Raw genomic sequence first — 18237 nt, 5'->3', positions numbered from 1 at the left:
AGAAGGGCCGGAACAGTCTGATGGTTTGAAGAGAGCACAGCCCAGCCACATGGCCAGAGTGAGAGATAAAAAGCAGAAACCCACCAAGCCATAAAATTACTTCCTAGCCTGTACATCCCCAGTTGCCACGACGAACAGATATTTGTGTGGGGTTCTGGGGCCATGCCATGGCTGGTTCTGTTATGGGGAGTTTTTCTCTAGCTCAGTGCTGACTTAAGTCTTGTGGGGACCAGCAACAGTTGAAAGACTGCTCCCACTCAACCTTCTCCTGCCTTGACAGCCTCAGATGCTTAGGAAGCACCCACAATATACCAGGTGCTGGTGAGGGGTGGAAACAAGGCAGGTAAGTCTCTGTCTGCAAGGTACCTCATTTGGGATGAGAACAAAGAAGGTGAAAGAGACTCTTATTTTACAAGCCATCTTTATATGTCCTAGATGCTATGGCTAGACCCAGACAGTGTTACAGTTATTTTTATAAAACTGTGTTTGTTTCTCAGGTTCTCTCTTAACCCAGCTATCACACAAATAATTGAGTCTCTTTTATGTTTGTTTAATAATAAGCTTTACAACATAATAATTGAACAGTTATTACTCTATTCTTAACCCTCTAAACTAATCTGGTTTCCTCCCAGCATACACCCCAGAGATCTATGCATTTTGTAGCTTTTGCTGCTCTAGCTTCTCTTCTGATGGCTCCTGAACCCCTCCTATGACTGAATCTTTTAGCTCCTCCCCTATCTCCTCCTACTCTGGCTGGCAGTAGGGCCAGCCCTATACTCTCCCCTGCTCAGCAATTGACATAACAGGGGACAATTGGGGAGCAGTATTTACACAACCTTGAGACGGGATTCTCAGAACTAGTATAGCAACCAGATATGGGGAGTATAGAAATCAGCATTTGAATTACACAGTAACCTTATGCCTACAAGACAGGGACACATTCTGTACACATCTCCAGAGAATAAGACTGAAATTTTGTGCCCATACTTTGAGTACCCCTCCCTAGCCCAGAACCCCATGTGAAATGTGGAATCTTATGACTGAATCATGGCCTAGGCTTACTACAGCAGTCAAGCTTATTAGGAAGTGAAACATGGGACCAAAGTGCACATGAAAGGGGAAAACATGGAAAGAAAAATGTATCTAGAATTGGCCAACCTTACTTTGGGCCTGGGAGAGACATCAGTCTGCTGCAGCTAAATGTCTCCAAAAATAAGTGGTACATTTACCTGTTGGCTATGGTTCTCAATGGTTCTCTCATGAAGGCCAGGCCTCTCCTTTTCTTCTTCCCTGCTGTTTTAATGCAGGTGCTTCTTATATATTTCTTGTGCCACTCCCCCAAGTTCCCAAACTGAGATCTCTTCCTCACACCACTTCCCAATTTCTGCCCTTTCCAAATGACCATTCTGCCCATTGTATTTCATAGCTAATACCTTTCAATTATCTGCAGAGAAGACTCTGTCCCTTCAGGAGTTAAGTGTCCTCATCCTCAGAGCCCAGACTGACCCTCATTTGAGCATGTCACACTGGTGCTCTAGCCACTGGCCTTTCCCACGTGCTACCCAGAGCCTTCACGGTCAAGGCCATTCCATTTGGTGGTCCTTCTCTGCTGGGCCCCCAGGCCCCAAGTAGCCTTGTGAGTTTTCACTGGCAAACTTCTGCTTACACCCACCTTGGTGCTATCCAGACAAGTTATGTTTATTTTCTTGTTTATCCACTACCAAACTTAGAGTCCTTCAAATCCAGGCCGTACTTTATGTATCTGTGTTCATAATTGTCCTAACAGTAGCTGGCATGTCACAGGTGTTCAGCAAAGGCTTGGAAATGAGAAAGAAACAATACAAGTAACTAACCCGACAGTAACCTCTCTCTTTTGATGACTCTCAATCTGTGTTTTCAGTGGATGCGTTCAGCCGCAGTCACAGGTGTGCCCAGATTGCCTCTGATTCCACATGGAGAGGTCATTGAGATGAACAAGCTGCGGAAACCCTTACATGTTGATTTGTGTGGTGACCTTTGACCTGTTCATCACTCTCAGCTGACATTAAATTGGAAGCCAAGTTGCATTTGAAAAGGAAGCCTCTATGAGTGTATGTTCCCCTGAGCACGGGTCAGAGCTGGTTTAATTTGGTCTTTCACACTCTGTACAACAAAGCTGATGTCTGTTGATCTCTGGCTCTAATGCTGAAGTCCCGAGGAAATGAGATGAGGCGGTTGCAGGCCCTCAGACACCCCTGCATCTCTCAGAAGCAGGGTCCTACTCTCTTCTAGCCCTCTTCTCTCTACCCCATGCACTCTTTTATTTTTTAACCCCTAGTATGTGGCCATCACTGTTAAGATCTGTTTCTGTACATCTTGGGCTGTCCTGTTGGTCCCTGCAGCCTCACCCTTCCTGTGTCTCTACACATGGAAGTGGTCTTCTCTTAGTGTCTCTGAATCCTATTCTTGATAGGAAGGGCAAAGTTGGCCTACTTCATCTCGTCATTTGAAATGTATGCCCACGGATTGGCTCAACCATCCCTGATGTCACTCTCAATCTTCTCCAAAGAGGGAGATACACAGGTTGCCCTTCAGTCAGAATCAACCAAACAATTGTTTATATATTTACATATTAACATTTTTTCACCTATTTCTTTGGATGACATGCACAGCTCAGAGAAAAAGAGCCTATTCCACTAGCCTTGATACAATAGTGTGAACAAGTACACGGACTCCATGACTTCTCAGAGGGTCAGTAGAAGCCCACACAGGTCAGGAGACCACTGTGCTTTAGCTGAAGAGAGATGAGATCCTGAAGGCAGAGGAGGAGGTCAAGGAAGGAGGAGACTGGGTCTAGAAATGATTTTCCTGTTTCCAGTTACTACTGAAGGCAGCTCTGCCAAGCTGACCCATCAGCAGGTTCTAAATGCTGGCTAGTAGCTGTCTTCTGGCAACCTGTCTGTTTCCAGCAGCTTGATGACTGGTAGTAACCACAGAGTATAAAAAAACCTAACTGTGATTTTTTTTCAATTTCCACAAAGATGGCATTTACAAATTAGATTGCTGGTATACGTGCCTTGCTGGTACCTCATGTCTTCCACCATCAGCTGAGGACATCACCCTCATCCTACCAAGATAGTATAGAGAGCGCTCTGATCCTTGTGTCCATCCTATCTCCTTCCCAAGTGATGCCTCCAGCCTGGCTTAGACTGAATCCTGGGCACCCTGCTCCATGTCATACAGTTTCTGTCAGCATTCACCAGGGCCTGTGTGTGAACTGGCATATCTGTGATCCCCATGCATGCTGGATGGGTGCCTTCCATTGCTGGGAACCCAGGTTGACTGAGTGTAGGGGTGTCATTTATTGATGGGACTGATGAAAGGGAAAGTCAGACAGTGTGGAGTGGTGTGTGAGCGTGAGGAGAGGAGCTGAGCTGTAGCAGGTGGTCACAGGTTCCCACAAGGCTTCCAAGAGAAGCAGAGTCCTTTGGAAGAGGAAAGAGGCTTTGGACAGGGCGGGACCACAGGGCTTGGCCAGATACTGTCCCTCTATGTAGAATGCAGCACAGGTTTTCAGTGCCATCTACCCGTTTACAAGGTCAGATCTTCACTAGGAGCGATGGCCACAAGATTTCCTGTTCCATTCTCTTCACTCTGATTGCCACAACAGGCAAGGGAGGAAGTTAGTTTCACTGCCTGACACCTGTCAGTTATCTCGAGTGCCACCTGTTTCTTCTTGCTTGTGCTACGTCCCTACTAAATAACTATCTTTGGTTCTGTTGTGGTGACTGGTGCTAACACCTACTATAGTTTGGATCTAGATTGCTGTCCAAAGGCCCATGTGCCTAAGGCTTAGTACCAAGTGAGGTTACTGGAAGATGGTAGAGCTTCCGTAGGGGTATTTAGCAAGAGATCTTAGGCCACTGTGCATGTCATGGAGCTCTCATTCCCCTCCTCTGCCTGGCATTCCTAGCCATGAAATGAACAGTTAGCTTTGACACATGCTTCCACCTTCTGCCTCAGGCCCAAAACAATGGGCCAAATAGTCAGAAACTAAAAATCCCAAAGTTGTGAGTCAAGGAAACTTTTATTCTTTAGATGCTGATTTTTTCAAGTCTTTTGCTATTGTAACAGAAAGCTGACTAACATTTCTATGGACATAGATTTTGTGTGTGTGCGTGTGTGTGTGTGTGTGTGTGTGTGTGTGCATTCCTGTATTGTGAAGGTCTGAGCTTGATGCTCGGGAATCATCCTCCACCCGTGTGCCACCTTGTTCATGGAGACAAGGTCTCTCAGTCAAACCCAGAGCTCATCAATATGTTTGTCCTCATTAAGCAGTTTGCTCAGGGGACCTCCTTGCTCTGCCTTTTGAGACTGGCATGGCAGGCTGGCCACAGTGCCTACCTGGTGAGTGTTAGGATCTAAACCCCAGTCCTGATGCTTGCACAGCAAGCACCCTACCGCCCAGCATCTCGCCAGCCCACAAAGTCTGTCTAATTGGACAGGCTGAGCTCTAATTTGTGAGAACTTCCACCTGTCGTAGCTTTTGCTGAAAGAGGGCTTTAAAAAGAAACTCATCTCTTATCTGACTTACATGCCGGCTGGATGGAATAATGGAAATATCCTCCACGTGGGTTACTTTTTTGATGTGCCATGTGCAAGGCATTTCCTTCTCTCTCGTGACTACCCCTCCTTTCATAGCTCCTCCTTTGGGAATTGGGGCAGCTGCAGTGTGGAAGGGAGGCTTCCTGGCACTGTGAACTGTGGGGCTCTGGGTTCTAATGGTCTATAACTGGAGTGGGGGAATGTGCTGAATACTGGTATGGGGCTGGAGCAGAGCTAGAGCCCCAGCCACTGCAGAACTGTTTCCTCAGCCCCTTCCTGTGGGCTGCATGTGGGATAGCTTCTCCAGAAGAATGTAGACACCTCTGGGTGGGTCTTTCTAGCCTTTGTTTTCCGTCTGCTGGTTCCTCTTCTTCCGAGACATCAAGCCAGTGCCACCTTCTTCTGCTCTCACTCAGTTATTCAGAGACTGTGCCCTGTGACCCTATGAGGTCCTTGAGAACCTGCCCCAGCAGGAGAGAAGACTGGGATTCACCAATGGGAAATTATTAGGGCTTCAACACTAGTGCCTTTCGTGGGTGTACAGCACTTTCCCTACCTGGCCCTGTGCAAAGGAATTCAAAACAAGGCCAAGAATCCAGGCAGCTGAGCAGTGACACTGCAGGAAACACAAAAGGCATGATGGGAAAACACAGAAAGGAGGGAGTAAACCTCTGGGGACTGAAGGCAGGCAGGATGTTTAACCAGGGCAGTGAAGGGTGATAGGAGGTCAGCAAAGGAAGGTCTTTGTGTGTGGCACTGGGAGGAGCCCTTGATGGGGTGACCTGATTCTTGGGCTCCCGTGTTGCATGCTTTCGTGCCTTAGATCCCTGTTGTTTCCATGGGCTTCTAACTTTAAGCACATCAGTTGAGCATCATTTACGCTTCCGTTCGCACCAGTCTCCAAAGCCAAATCAGATGTGTCTTGGCAAAGTGGGACAGTCAGGATTGTGTTGACTCTCCTTTTCAGGGAACTATCTGCCTCTTAAATCATTGTATGCTAAAAGTAAAACATCTCCTATGAAATTTTGGGGAAAGCCTTCTACGTTGGGAACAAAGAATCCTTTTTACACCAGAAGTTATTGTCCAGGGATCACATAGATGGACAGAGGTACTGAAAAGCCAAGACATAAGTGAGGACCCATAGGATGTGTCCTGGGGGCTTCATAAGGACATCTTTCTGACATGTCGTTGGGCCTAGCAGGGCAGTAGTGACAGCTGAGCCAGCCCTGATGTGTGTCCCCCAAATAGTGTGAAGGCTTGTTCCACAGCTGGCACCAAACCAGAGCTGACTGAACAGCCCCAGAAATTTTAGTCAAAGCCATTAAAAATCATAAGCAAGGCATCTGTCGCACTGCTGTCACCAAGGTCACCTAGCATCATGAGGCACTCTGGCTAAGACAACCATCATGTGCAGACCTGCCTAGGACAGGCATGGTGTGAGACCCTGCCTGGGGCCAGCAGGCCCTGGCTATACAAATGTGCTAAGAAGTATAAACTCATTTAGGGACAGCCAAGAAAGACAGAAGGGAATGAATGGTTTGGGAGCTGAACCTGAGGATTTTGAAATGTGGTTTGCAAATATCATACCACTATTTTCCCATTATTATTGGGGAGCCCCATCCAAAGACTGGGTGTGGTCATAACTGTGAGCTGATGGTAAAGTCCTGTGGCAGAACAGAGTGAGTGTTTTAGGACATTGGTGGTCAACCTTGGACTCATGGGTAGAGTTTTAGCTGAGAATGATTTTAGGAAAACATAACCTGAAGAATGTGGTACAGCAGAGAGAGTAGGAAGCTAGGGAATAGACATGGGATGCTTAAAGCCTTTTATCATTATCAGTGAGGGCCTTGTCTACACATTCCCTCTGTGCTCTATCCATGAACAGGATTCAAACAGCTCCTTCCAAGGGTTGTTATGAAGTTCAAATAGGATAGGACAAGTAATAGTAAAATGCAGGCCACTGGGAGGTTTCTAGTTTCTTTTGACTTTCTCCTCCCTTGCTTATAAGACATGACGCTGAAATTTGGAGAGGTGGGGCTCAGAGCACATGATCATCAATGGCCTAAGCCAGGACCATCTACCCTGCCTTCTTTCATTTTTCTGTTTCTTTCTTCCTGGTCCTAAGAGAGGCACTGCTCCTGGCTCAAAGGAAGCCAATGGCATTTCTTATTCACAACACGAGTCTACAAGACCATGGGTACCAAGAACAGCCCACGACCCGACACTCTTCTTATTGTTCTTAAAATAGAGAAACGATTTGAGAATGAGGCAAACCCAGATCACCTGGTGCAGCCCCCTGCTCTCATTCTACATCTGGCTCAAGGTGCTTCCCAGCCAGGCACTTTAGAAGAGAAGATTGTATCCATTAGTCTAGCAAATGGTGGTCAAGCTTTCACAAAAGAATAAGAGGCTGGCCTGGCTTCTTGAAATTCAGCATGGGTCTGCACTGGACAATAGGCAGAGCCATGGCACAGATGCTGGGGCTGGTCTTCCAAGGAGGAAACTTTAAAACAAGGAGGTGGCAGGAAAACTCCAGGCTGTGTTTCTTTTGTTGAGGACTTCAGATGATGTCAATGGCTGGGGATTCAACCTTGCTCCAGCCTTCAGTGTCCTCATCAGTGATACCCTCTGTGGCTCAGCATCTGCTGCTAGACTTCTCAAGCTAGGAGATGGATGGTGGATACATAGATAGTAGATAGGGTGTTCCACCAGCATGGAGAAAGGGCTCTGAGCATCCTGGTCACTCTTACATGAGCAGACCTCCTCTTCCCCAGGCTAGGCTTATCGGGGTCTCCCAACATGGTAGTCCAGGTCCACTTGCTTTTGCTTCCTTGCTCCACCCCTGATTCTTGCCTGCCCAGATCTCCAAGCCTCAGATGCTATTTCTGTCTGGCCCTTCCACAGTTCCTCACCCAAGCATGAGGAAATGGAGGGAGTCCCCGGGACAGAAGGTTGGCACTCAGGGAAGTAGCAAGGTCAAACTTAAACCAAACTTCCAGGTGTGCAGGGCACAGCTTTGCTGTCAGAGGCCAACCGTTCCAGACAGGATGTCAACAGTGACAAAGCACACAGGGAGATCGTGACGCTTAGCCACGCCCCATCCCTCTTGCTAGTGTTATCAGTGTCTGTGGTTTCTACTGGTTTCTTTGAACTGCTTCAATCAGTCATCTGCTGCCCCACAGTCATTTATATTTTCAAGAAACTATTCGTTAAAAAGAAGTTTCTCTGGCAGGTGATAAATGCAAAATCTGTGCAACTCACCGCTAAGACGCCTGAACCTCTGCCTCCCAATGTGTCCTTCCCAGTGGGATTTCTGCTGTTTACATAAAGTACATCTTCAGTACACACTTGTTAGTTGAGTGAGGCTTGGCTCCTGCCAAGCTCTTGTGTCTGCTTGGCTCCTCGGTGTTAGGTGTATGAGAATTTAAAATGTGAGAAGCTGCTGGGATCCAGGTCTGCAGTCCACGGACAAGCCTTGGCTGTGTCTGTGCCAATGCCCACTCACACATCTGGAGGAGAGGGTCCATTTGGCAAGGCTGGCTTCAGGGATCAGAGAGTCCTTAGTAAAACTGGGGTGGGAAGTAAGAGGTCTCTGTGGCTTTGTGCATCCAAGCCAGTGAGCACCATGCTGAGCCCGCAGACAGGACACTGTGCAGCCTTTGCTATGTGTGTTTACTGGCCGCTTTGAAAACCTTCCCTGCCAAATAGAAGGGCGCCTCCTCACAGGGAGAGTCTCTCTCAGGGAAGGGCTGAGATCAGCGTGAGATCACCTAGGTACTGTGCCTTGTGTTTCTTCACCTTGGGTTCTCCCTGATACCAGAAACAGGCCTTAGCGAGGAGCTCTTGCCTAGCAAGCTGGTGCAGTCTTGGCCAGGAAGCTAACTCTTATTTGGAGAACTTGGAGCTTATCTCCTGCCCAGGCACTTGGGAAACACTTTTTAAAGGCCCTGCAAGTGTGTAGGGTGAGAAAAGATCAAAGAAAGGGATGTGAATGCCAGTTCTGCCATTTGCTGCAGAGACAAGATAAGTTCTCATCTTTAGTCTGCATCTTGCTGCCTCGCAGGGCACACATGCTCTTTGCTAGCTGTTAACATTTTTGAAGGAGGACTTGAAGAAGGTACCTGTAATTATGCATGAAACGACTTAGTTTTGACCAGGCCAGAGGTTCTCTGCAAGTATAGTAATCTGCAAAGACCTGAACTCCAGAAGATGAACTTAAGTACAGTGTTTCTCCTACAAAGAGGTTGTGATTAATTGTAAAATATCAGCAAGAGACACCCCCTTTTCATCTTACTGTAGCAAGAACACTCATGAGATCTACCCCACTAATGGGTTTTTAACTGTATGGTGTGCGTCGTTGTCAGCTCCAGGCTCAGCGCTCTACGGCGGATCTCAGAATGTATTCATCTTACAAAACTGAGTCATTATGTCTGTTCATTAGCAAGCCCCTCTGCCCTCTCCTCCAGCAGTCAAACACCACTGGTTTCTCTGAGGATATTTTAGAGACTTCCTAAGGATATAAGGTTTACCCTGCATTTGCATAGTTCCACCTGCAGTGTGTCATAAGGCTGAAATCCCTGCTCTTTCACCCATAAAACAGTCAAGGTCAAGTCTACAAAGCTGGTATCTGGGTGCCCAGCACCAGAGAATCCCACAGAGGTCTGAGGAGAACAACATGGCCAGGGCCCCCTCTCATACTCAGTTGAGCACTTTTCCACTTAATGACTCCTGAGGACAAAGCTGGTGGATGGTGGCTGAGGGGCGGGGGGTGAATAGCTTGGGAGCCAGCCCTGGCCAGCAGCAGGAAATCCTTCAAAGTGTTTTCTGCCATCTCACAAATGTCAGCAAATTGTATATGATGACCATATTCAATTTGGATGTATCATACTATTTTGAGCTCTTTACTGAGAAGTGAAGTGAGAAGAGACTGAAGGAGTTTTTCCTATATGCCCATAGTGCATAGCTCAGCATCCCTGGGGACCACTATTCATTGGACTGAGGTCTCTGGGGACAGTGGCTAGCTCTCAGCTCTGCTGTTGCTCTTATTTGTAGATAGCAGCTCACAGCCTCGGAGGGGAGCAATGAATCCTTCCTGAGATGGCACAGATGGTGATTCAGAATTTAACCTGTGCCAGTCAAGTTGGTCAAAGAAGAAACTCTGGGCAACAAGCTGTGTTGAGACTGCAGCTTGAGGCAGGTGCTATTGATTTTTGTTGATTTTTACTAAGCTCCTAAGGGACTAAGGTGCAGGCCAAGAGTGGCCATTTGGTCCACTGTATGGTCCTCTTTCTGTCGGCCTTGCTACTGGGCCCTAACGATAAGTGTGCCACAGCAGCTTTCGGGACCAGGGATGCCACCATGGTATGGCAGGCACCTTCTATACTCACAAACTCTGTGGTTGTACAAAGCCCCTCCATAGAGTCTGCTTTAGAGCCATGGTCTTGCACCTGCCTTTCAGCAGCATTGATGATCAATTAGAATCTAAGCACCTTGGTCAACAGGGCTGTGATGGTAAATAATGCAGGTGTTTATATGTTGTCTTAGTCCTAGCCAGCACTGGAGGGGCAGCTAACTCAATGCAGACAGACTGAAGTGGGCTCCTGAGTGGCAAGTTCAACATGGTCTTTTCTCTTGTCCTCTTTGCCAACAGTGTAAGCAAACTACTGGCTATCATGTAAACGTTATTGGAATCAGTACTGATCAAATACCCGGAGCAGAGAGCAGGCAGGTCTCTGCCAGAACTGTAATTTGCCTGTCAATGACCAATTGTTGTTCTTGTAAAATGGCTGGGGTCTGGACTTCCAGAAGGGGCTGGATTCCAGGACAGTGTCTCTGAAAAATCCCGCTAAGTGGAAACTTAACTACAAAATCAGATCAGTGCTACCCAGGCCCCAGGACACAATTCCGAAAGTCATTAGTGGCCATTAGTGATATCATCAGGCTCTTTCCAGCAAGTGGCTACCTGTAGCCAGAAGCTTTGAAAGTGGAAAGAGAACTGGGGATCAGGAGCAGGTGAGAGACTCAGAGAGAGAGAGAGAGAGAGAGAGAGAGAGAGAGAGAGCACTGAGCAGAGCCGTTGCTGAGGGGAAAGGCTTTTGGCATTACCTACCCTGAAGCGGGGTCAGGAGCCATCCTGAAACCGCTTAATTAACCCTGCTTGCTGCCAGAGCAGCAGGAAGCAGGAGTTCCCCTTAGTAGGAGCCCCTGCTGAGTCCAACATGGAGGCCCAGGCCCCAGGCATTCCTTGGGGCACTGCATACTGCCTGACTTTCTCTTGAGGGTCAGATGCAGCAGGGAGCTGGTGGCCTCTGAGGGCACCACACAGGTTGAACTCTTCTTGGCTTTGGTTGATTTTTGGTTGATATAAACTATCCATTCTAAAGGCAAAACCGAAGTTTTCTGACTTGTGAAGAAAGACCGAAGGTACACCAAGCAGCATCCCTGTCAGAGTAGAACCTGCAGGGCAAACAGAGGGAGGCCTGCCTCTCCAATAACCGCTAATCGCCGGCATTTTGTAGCCAAGGATAGGGAAAAAGACTGTGCATCCCTCTTGACTCCCCTGCCCAGGTGGGAGCCATAGGACCAGTACTGCTGCAGGCAGCTAGCTCAGCCACGGGGGCGCGCGGTGCCCTGGATTCATGATGGGTTGGTGATAGATGTAATGACAAGGCTGCTGGTGCTTGGGCGCCTGTGTAGCGTCCACCGGCTGCAGCCCCTCCGCGGCCCCCGCCCCAGCACCAGCCAGGCTGAGCACAGCCGGAGCATGCGCCTTTGCGCGGCCGCGGCCAGGAGGCGGTGGGGAAGCAGCGCGCATCACTCGGGCCCCTGCCTGCACCCAGCCGCCAGTTGCCGGTTGCTAAGCAGTTATTGTTTCTGTGGCGATTGCAGAGGCTGTGGCTAATTGGAGAAGCCCCACCGAGCAGCAGCTTCTTCCTCTGCGGAGCCTGTCTCTGCTCTTTGCATTTAAACAGCAAACTAGGCTGCTCGTCCCAGCTCCCTCCCCCACCGCCCCCCCAAAACCTGGTGATTTCGGAAGTATGGACTAGACTCGCTCTCCTCCTCACCCTACCATTCCGTCTCTGGTGCCTCCAAAGTCACAGTCAGACCCTTCCTGTCCAGACAGACCATGACCACCGCCAAGGAACCCAGCGCCTCGGGAAAATCTGTACAGCAGCAAGATCAGGTGAGGCTGCTGGGGGTACGTGTGGTGTGTGTGTGTGTGTGTGTGTGTGTGTGTGTGTGTGTGTGTGTGCGCGCGCGCACGAGAGAGAGAGAGAGAGAGAGAGAGATCTGGTCTCTGACAGAGATTGGCTGTCTGTTTGTAGCTCTAACCCCTAGGCTGATGTGTGGGTTAGCACACCCTGCTCCACCCCCTCTGTTTTAAAGGCTCCCCTGGCTTTATCAATAACTGAGAAGCAAGGTGGACTTGCCCAAGCAGCTTTGGACAAAGGCCTCTCTCTCTTTGGGGCTGCCTCATTTAACCTGTGTTAGTTGTGACTATCCTCAACTACTTTGTAATTGGGGGAGGAAGGGCATGGCGAACATACATAGATCAGGCTGGTGGAGACGCTGTAAAGGGACTTGGCTGTGGCTCTAAGACAGGTCAGAAGCAAGCATGCCTGGTAAAGGAGCTCCCCTACCATGCCTCCTGTCCCTGCCCTCTTCCCCAGAGTGTCTGTGGAGGCAGGGACAGGCTGAGTTCCTGAGGACAGAGAGAACATGCTACCGGAATAATGAGGATGTGCCAGGAGGCAGGTGAGCCTGGCTGAGATCTGTAGGTCTCACAGGGCAGCGAGGACACTTAGGCCTGCTTAAAGTCCTCCAGGAAGAGGAGCTGTTCCTGCCCCAACAGGCTTCCTTTCTGGCATGTGTAGGGAATGGACGCCTGAGTGCTGTGGATAACGGAGCTTTCTTCCTAGAGGGTCTGAAGGGCTGTCTGACCCCCCTTCACCTCAAGAGGTCTCTAAAGCAGACCGCAGGAGACTCTACCGGATTGGCACAGCAGTTGGTGCTGGCTCAGTAAACTGACAGCATATGCGGTTTCCCTCATGGGTCTAGGTTGTCCTTAGGTCACTTTTGCCAGCTTAAGGCGAAGAAAGGAAGAAGGGAAGCCTTCCTAGAACTCTTAAAGAGCTTCTATGGTAACAGTGTGTGAGGGGGGAAAAAAAACCCTGCCCCATCAACTATTTGGAGACAAGTTTGAATCTGTGTTTAGAGGGAGCTCTCTTTATGGGCCATCTCCTCACAGCCAATTTTTCTGAATTTTTTTTTTTTTTTTTTTTTTTTTTAAGGAGACCGTCTTATCTCAAAATGTAGAAATCTCATATATAGTTTTGCTACTCCTGGGGAAAACATTTTTGCAAAACTAGAAATCTAAAAAGTCTTATTCAGTGTGAGCATTTGGGAAAGGGTTAATGTTCAGCCCAGCTGGACAGGTCCAGAGCAGACGAAGCAAGCCTTCCTCCTTGCAAACATCGCGTGCAATGTCTGCTCCATAAAGAAATGTTTCTGCCCCAAATTAGCATCTCATAGGGGAGTCTCCTTTTGTTATAGTCTCTTCCCTTGCTAGATATGGCATCAATGCACACTGAGCTTTTCTGGGCAGAGGTCATAAGTTTGAGAATGCTTACTGCTGTTTACAGTTCTAAGCAGAGATCAGGTACCCAGGGTCCTGCCTCCATATGCAGAGGAACTTTCCTGGATTCCATGTGATTTTCTCATAATAACTAGGTCTTAGCATGCATAGGAATGTCAGTGGTTGAATAGGGAGTGTGTTATGCATGATGCACAAGCTCTTGGTGTGAGCTTAGACCATTTCAGAATCAGGTTATTTTGTGGAGCCTGGTGTCTGCTGAGACATGAAGGCAGCTTCAACTCCAGAGGCCACTTTTTCTTGTATTGCAAAAGTAGGTCCTTTCCTTCTTTTTCTAGTGGCCTGTTCCTGACTCTAAGCATGTCACAGAGCTGACCCTGTGGAGTCAATAAAAAGTGGCCTAGGAGTAGTGAGAGAAAAGCAAAATGGGTGGAGCCAGAGTTGTACAGTTTAAAATTATGTATGTATTCACAAACATGCTTGTATACACTCATGCTCACACACACATACATTTCCACACGCAACGTGGCTATGCATGCAGTTTTAAAGTGTGTTGACAATAATCTTAACTGGCCCAACACAAAAGGTAAATAAGATAAAATGTGTCATATTCCTTAGTTATATACATTTTTCTTTTAAGTTCCATGTAGCAGAGTGTGGCGGCTCACACCTGTGGTCATAGCATTTGGGAGACTGAGGCAGGGGGATCACTACAAGTTAAAAACCTGCCTAGACTACAAAATGAGACACTTTCTCAAAACTACCCCCCCAAACCAAACAAACATAAGCAAAAAAAAATCCAAAAACAGTTTGTGGTGAAGACAGTAGAATTCAGCTGCTTATTTTCTTTCGGTTTCCTCTTGCTGGTGGAATAGGCTAACAGAGACTCATGGAAGCCTATGGGAGAAGTCTGCTTCAAGTGTCCTAAGAGAGAATGTGTCCTGGTTGTGGTTTAGCTGTTGGTTTTCTGTGAACTCACTTGGCTGTGCTTACATATACCTGGCCTTCTTGGAGTCATCAGAATCTTAGGGTCTGCTCACCTCATACCCTAACACCAAAAAGCAGTAATGTGAGGCCCTAGGCCCATCTTGCAGCTTCCTTAGAAAGTGTATGGGCTGCTATAATAGAGAATCTATTTCTTCTCAATAAGCTGAGGGCAGGTACCCCCCTCTTCCACCTGCCCTGAAATTTGGGTACCAGTCACGTGATGGAGGGAGGGAAGAAATGACCGCTCTATTCTGAGAATCAGCACAAATTAATTTAAAAATGGGAAAAGGCATAAAATCAATTATTTTCCCAAGTATTAATATGGCTCTCCCAGTTTTCTAAAAACCATTGTAAGATAGGTGGATATAGATAATGAGTTTGGGGGTGCTTTAGTTTTTAAAGCACTTAGTTTTAAACTAAGGATGTACTGGAATAAACGGGAGAAGGGACTTTCTGAACACAATTGCTCTTTTTCCTTGGAGATGGTGAACGCGCGTGCGTTTGTGTGTGTGTGTGTGTGTGTGTGTGTGTGTGTGTGTGTGTGTGTTTGCAGGGGTGTTATGCACATGTCATGGTATGCATGTTTGGGGGTGTACATTCCATGGTGTGTGTGGAGTGATACATATACATACATATATATATATTATATATATATAATATATATATATATATGCATGCACGCACATGCTGCAGTATGTATAGTGGTCAGGGGACCATTTTGTTTAAGATTAGGGTCTCTTGTTCACTGATGGCTATGTGTGCTGGAAGAGATGACCATGAGCTTCCGGACAGTCTCTCCCACCCACCTCACCTCCTTCCAGAGTGGGCTCAGATCACAGGTGCTTGCATGAACTGTGTCTGGCTTTAACATGAGTTCTTGGATCCAAATTCAGGTCTTTAGGTTTGCATGGCAAGTGCATCACCATCAGAGCCTTCTCAGCCTTAAGTCTGTTTTTAAGTGCAGTATAATCTGCCCAGAAATGTTTGGGGAGAGAATGTTCATTAATGTGTATGGGATACATTTACTCGAGCTCTTTGGAGGTCACTCAGATGGGACTGAGATATCTGGTGACACCTGAATCCCCATTGGTGTCCTCTCATTCTCTTCCCATGCAGAGACCAAGAGGAGGAAGCAGAAAGCACAAGGATGCTTGGGTTCAAATTTAGGGAGTTCTCACGGGGAAGACTAAATCCTGCCTTGGAGAAACAAATTAAAATGATATCTCCACTTAAATTTTTAAAAGAACAGATTTATTTTAACATATGCTATCCCCGTTTCAAATGATTTAAAATTGGAAAGCAGTAATCGGTAATGCTGTTCAATAAGAGAAGACAGAAGGATTCATTCTGGATTTTTGCAATGAGCCGTAAAACATTTGCTCAGCAACTGAGCAGGAATAATATTTTAGGGATATAGATGATGTATGGATGTGTGTGTGTGGGCCCGTATGTATATACACAGATGTATATCCACAAACATGGGCATGCTCAGGACACATGCACCCGAACAGGTATGTCACAAAGTCACAGCTGTGACGATCTCAAAGATGCATATTACATACCCCTCTGGTGGTGGGAATCTTTCAGTGTGTGAGTTATGTGTTCCATGAAAAGACTGTCCCAAAGTCTCATCTGTGGAAATATTTGTGCTCAGTTTGTCAGCTTGAATCTGGGGCTATGTGTTGAGTCTTTTGTAGAGGATTGAGGTCTGCTGTTAATGGTCAGGGGATGTGCCCATTATTTTCAGTTGCTTCTGTTTTGTGACCATTATCAATCCCAGACAGCCCTGGAGTGTCCATTAGCCTGCTAAAGTGTGGGCCTCAGAATCTAGCATTGACTGGCAGGCTAAATCATTTGCCTGAACAAATGCCTCAGTAGAGAAATGTTTTGAATTTGATGAGAGAATCTGGGTTTAACCATAAGAGTTCAACTTCTTGTGTAATCATGTTACAGTAAAAGGCAGTTTGAGGTGCCTGCATTTCATGTGGTATCAGTGTACAAAGAGAGACCGAGGAAACCTAGAAAAGCAATGTACAGTGTTCAGGAGGGAAGATCTGACCTATTGCAGGGTCACGATAGGAGAAGAAAGCATCCAGGATCCAAAAAGTACCTTTGGTGTCAATGACTGTCAGGACCACATTCACAGGAAGTAAATACCACCCGAGTAGATTCCAGTTCTGTGGCTCAGTGGGTAAGACACTAGGAAGAGCTGGGCAAACCCTGTAGAGCCTGTGAGCTTCCAGAGTGAGGTGCCGGAGCCGGGAGGCTTCCTGAGGACAACGTGGGTGTCCCCGGATGCAGAGTCACCTTAGAGAGCACAGCACTGAAGCTCTGCTGCAGGGGAGAGTGGGCAGTCTCGGTGTGCTGCGAGGAGGAAGGAGGCCGGCTGCCACGTGCTGCCTTCATAGGAAGATGTTATACCCTGTCACTGCACGGCACAGAAGTTGGCCGCCGGCTGGCAGACCCAGTGAACTAGGCTCTAGGTAATTATAAATCTTCTGGGTCAGTATCATGAAGTGTGCTAAGCAAGTCCGCTCAGAAGGGTAGCTTGGTACGCTAAGTGAAAGCCCAGATTGCAGGAGGATGGTAGGAGCAGTCTCCAGACTGACTGCTGTGCCACACCGAACAATGGAAATAAGCAGCCTAACGTTTCCCCTCACTGTGATAAAAATAGTCTGACAAGAGCAGCTTGAAGGAGAAAGTTCATTTTGGATCAGAGTTCCAGGGTACAGTCCATCATGGAGGAAGTTGAGGCAGCAGGAGTTTGGTCATATTGCATCCACAATGAAGAAAAGAGAGACCAAGGCTTGCACTCAGCTCCGTTTCTCATTATTCATCCCAGGATGCTGTACACGGAATGGTACCAGCCACAGTGGGTAGATCTTCCCACTTCACTTAGCTACTCAGGATTAGCCATTCCCCATTCCCTGAGAGTGTATCTCCTAGGTGATTCCAGAGTCACAGAATGGACGGCAGTGTACTTACTTACTGGAAAGTGCTCTTGAATAGTAACCATGTTTTACTACATTATACTGGCATTCTTAAAACTCAGTACCACCCAGCAGTCCAACACTGCTGTTTGTGGGTGACGTGGCTAAGACCTGCCAATGATACACAGGGCACCTGGGGACGCTGAGAGTTGACGAGGGCTTTTCGGTGTTCTTCAGAAGGTCTAGCCAAAGTGACGTGTGTGTGACACTTCTGGATGTGATCCAGTAGACAGAGAGGACTCCTATCTCCCTACCTCATCGACGAGGAGGGAAGAGTCTGCTCATGTAGAGGTCACATGTTGAGGAAGAAAGTGCTGCTTCTGGGGAGAAGGGACCGCCTACGTGCAGTTTGTATGTGGCTTTCTATCCTCGCTGTGAGAAGCTGTGGTGTTGAATGGAGGCTGTATGTCTGTGAGAGCCATGGTTTGCTGGGACAAAGTGGCTTTACTTAAGCTTTTGGTCTGGTTCTCTGTGATTGTGAGCAGGATGATAGATGACTAGGCCAGTTGAGCTCAGTCCGGCTGTAATTCTGTGGCTGATATCCTCAAGGTCTTGCTGAGTGTGAGTGCCTAAATACCTTTAAATGCGGGAAACATAGAAAGGAGTCTAAAGAGGTCTCCACAGACAGCCCAGAAAAGGGCCAGACTGCAGGAAGCTGGCTCTCACCTTTCCTTCTGTTTTCAGAACTCTACCGCTACTGTGTCTCCACAGTGGCTAGAATGTCCTCTGCCCGGACATGACTTTTGCTATCATATGTGCCCATCTCCCAGTTGTGCTGTGTGATAACACAAAATAGAAAGAAAAAAAACACTTAAAAAAGGAATGCATGACACAGTGCAATGTATTCCTCTCTGAGAGAATTTTATGGTAGCATTGGGTATGAAACAGTGGAATAACTACAGGTTCAGATTTTAGGTAGAAAACTGTGGCATTGCAGCTGGAATTAATGATAAGTATTTGGTCATGACATTTAGTGGAAGACTCAGTCCAGAACTCAACAGAGAGAACCCTGGCTCTTTAAGTCATAGGCAGTCTGTGCATGACTGGGCACCTGTGACTCAGAGCCCATGTGGAGCTGACCTC

At 47.5% G+C, this 18237-nt stretch overlaps 1 protein-coding gene across 3 annotated transcripts in view; it reads left to right on the top strand.

Annotated features, from left to right (window-relative positions):
- Positions 1 to 18237, top strand: part of Dpp6 (dipeptidyl peptidase like 6) — a 749167-nt gene that overhangs the window by 317075 nt on the left and 413855 nt on the right. The window contains exon 1 of one of the 3 annotated variants that reach the window (XM_055612950.1): positions 11371 to 11767. The exons of the other annotated variants lie outside the window; for them this stretch is intronic. Within the exon in view, the coding sequence (XP_055468925.1) occupies positions 11711 to 11767 (57 nt within the window). The 5' untranslated portion in view covers positions 11371 to 11710. Of the gene's footprint in view, positions 1 to 11370; positions 11768 to 18237 lie in introns of those variants that run through there. 3 annotated transcript variants of the gene reach the window in all.

Source organism: Psammomys obesus, unplaced genomic scaffold (assembly GCF_907164565.1).
Source record: "Psammomys obesus unplaced genomic scaffold, mPsaObe1.curated_primary_1811, whole genome shotgun sequence".
Classification (NCBI taxonomy): domain Eukaryota; kingdom Metazoa; phylum Chordata; class Mammalia; order Rodentia; family Muridae; genus Psammomys; species Psammomys obesus.
This window is presented reverse-complemented; position numbering and strand designations above follow the sequence as displayed.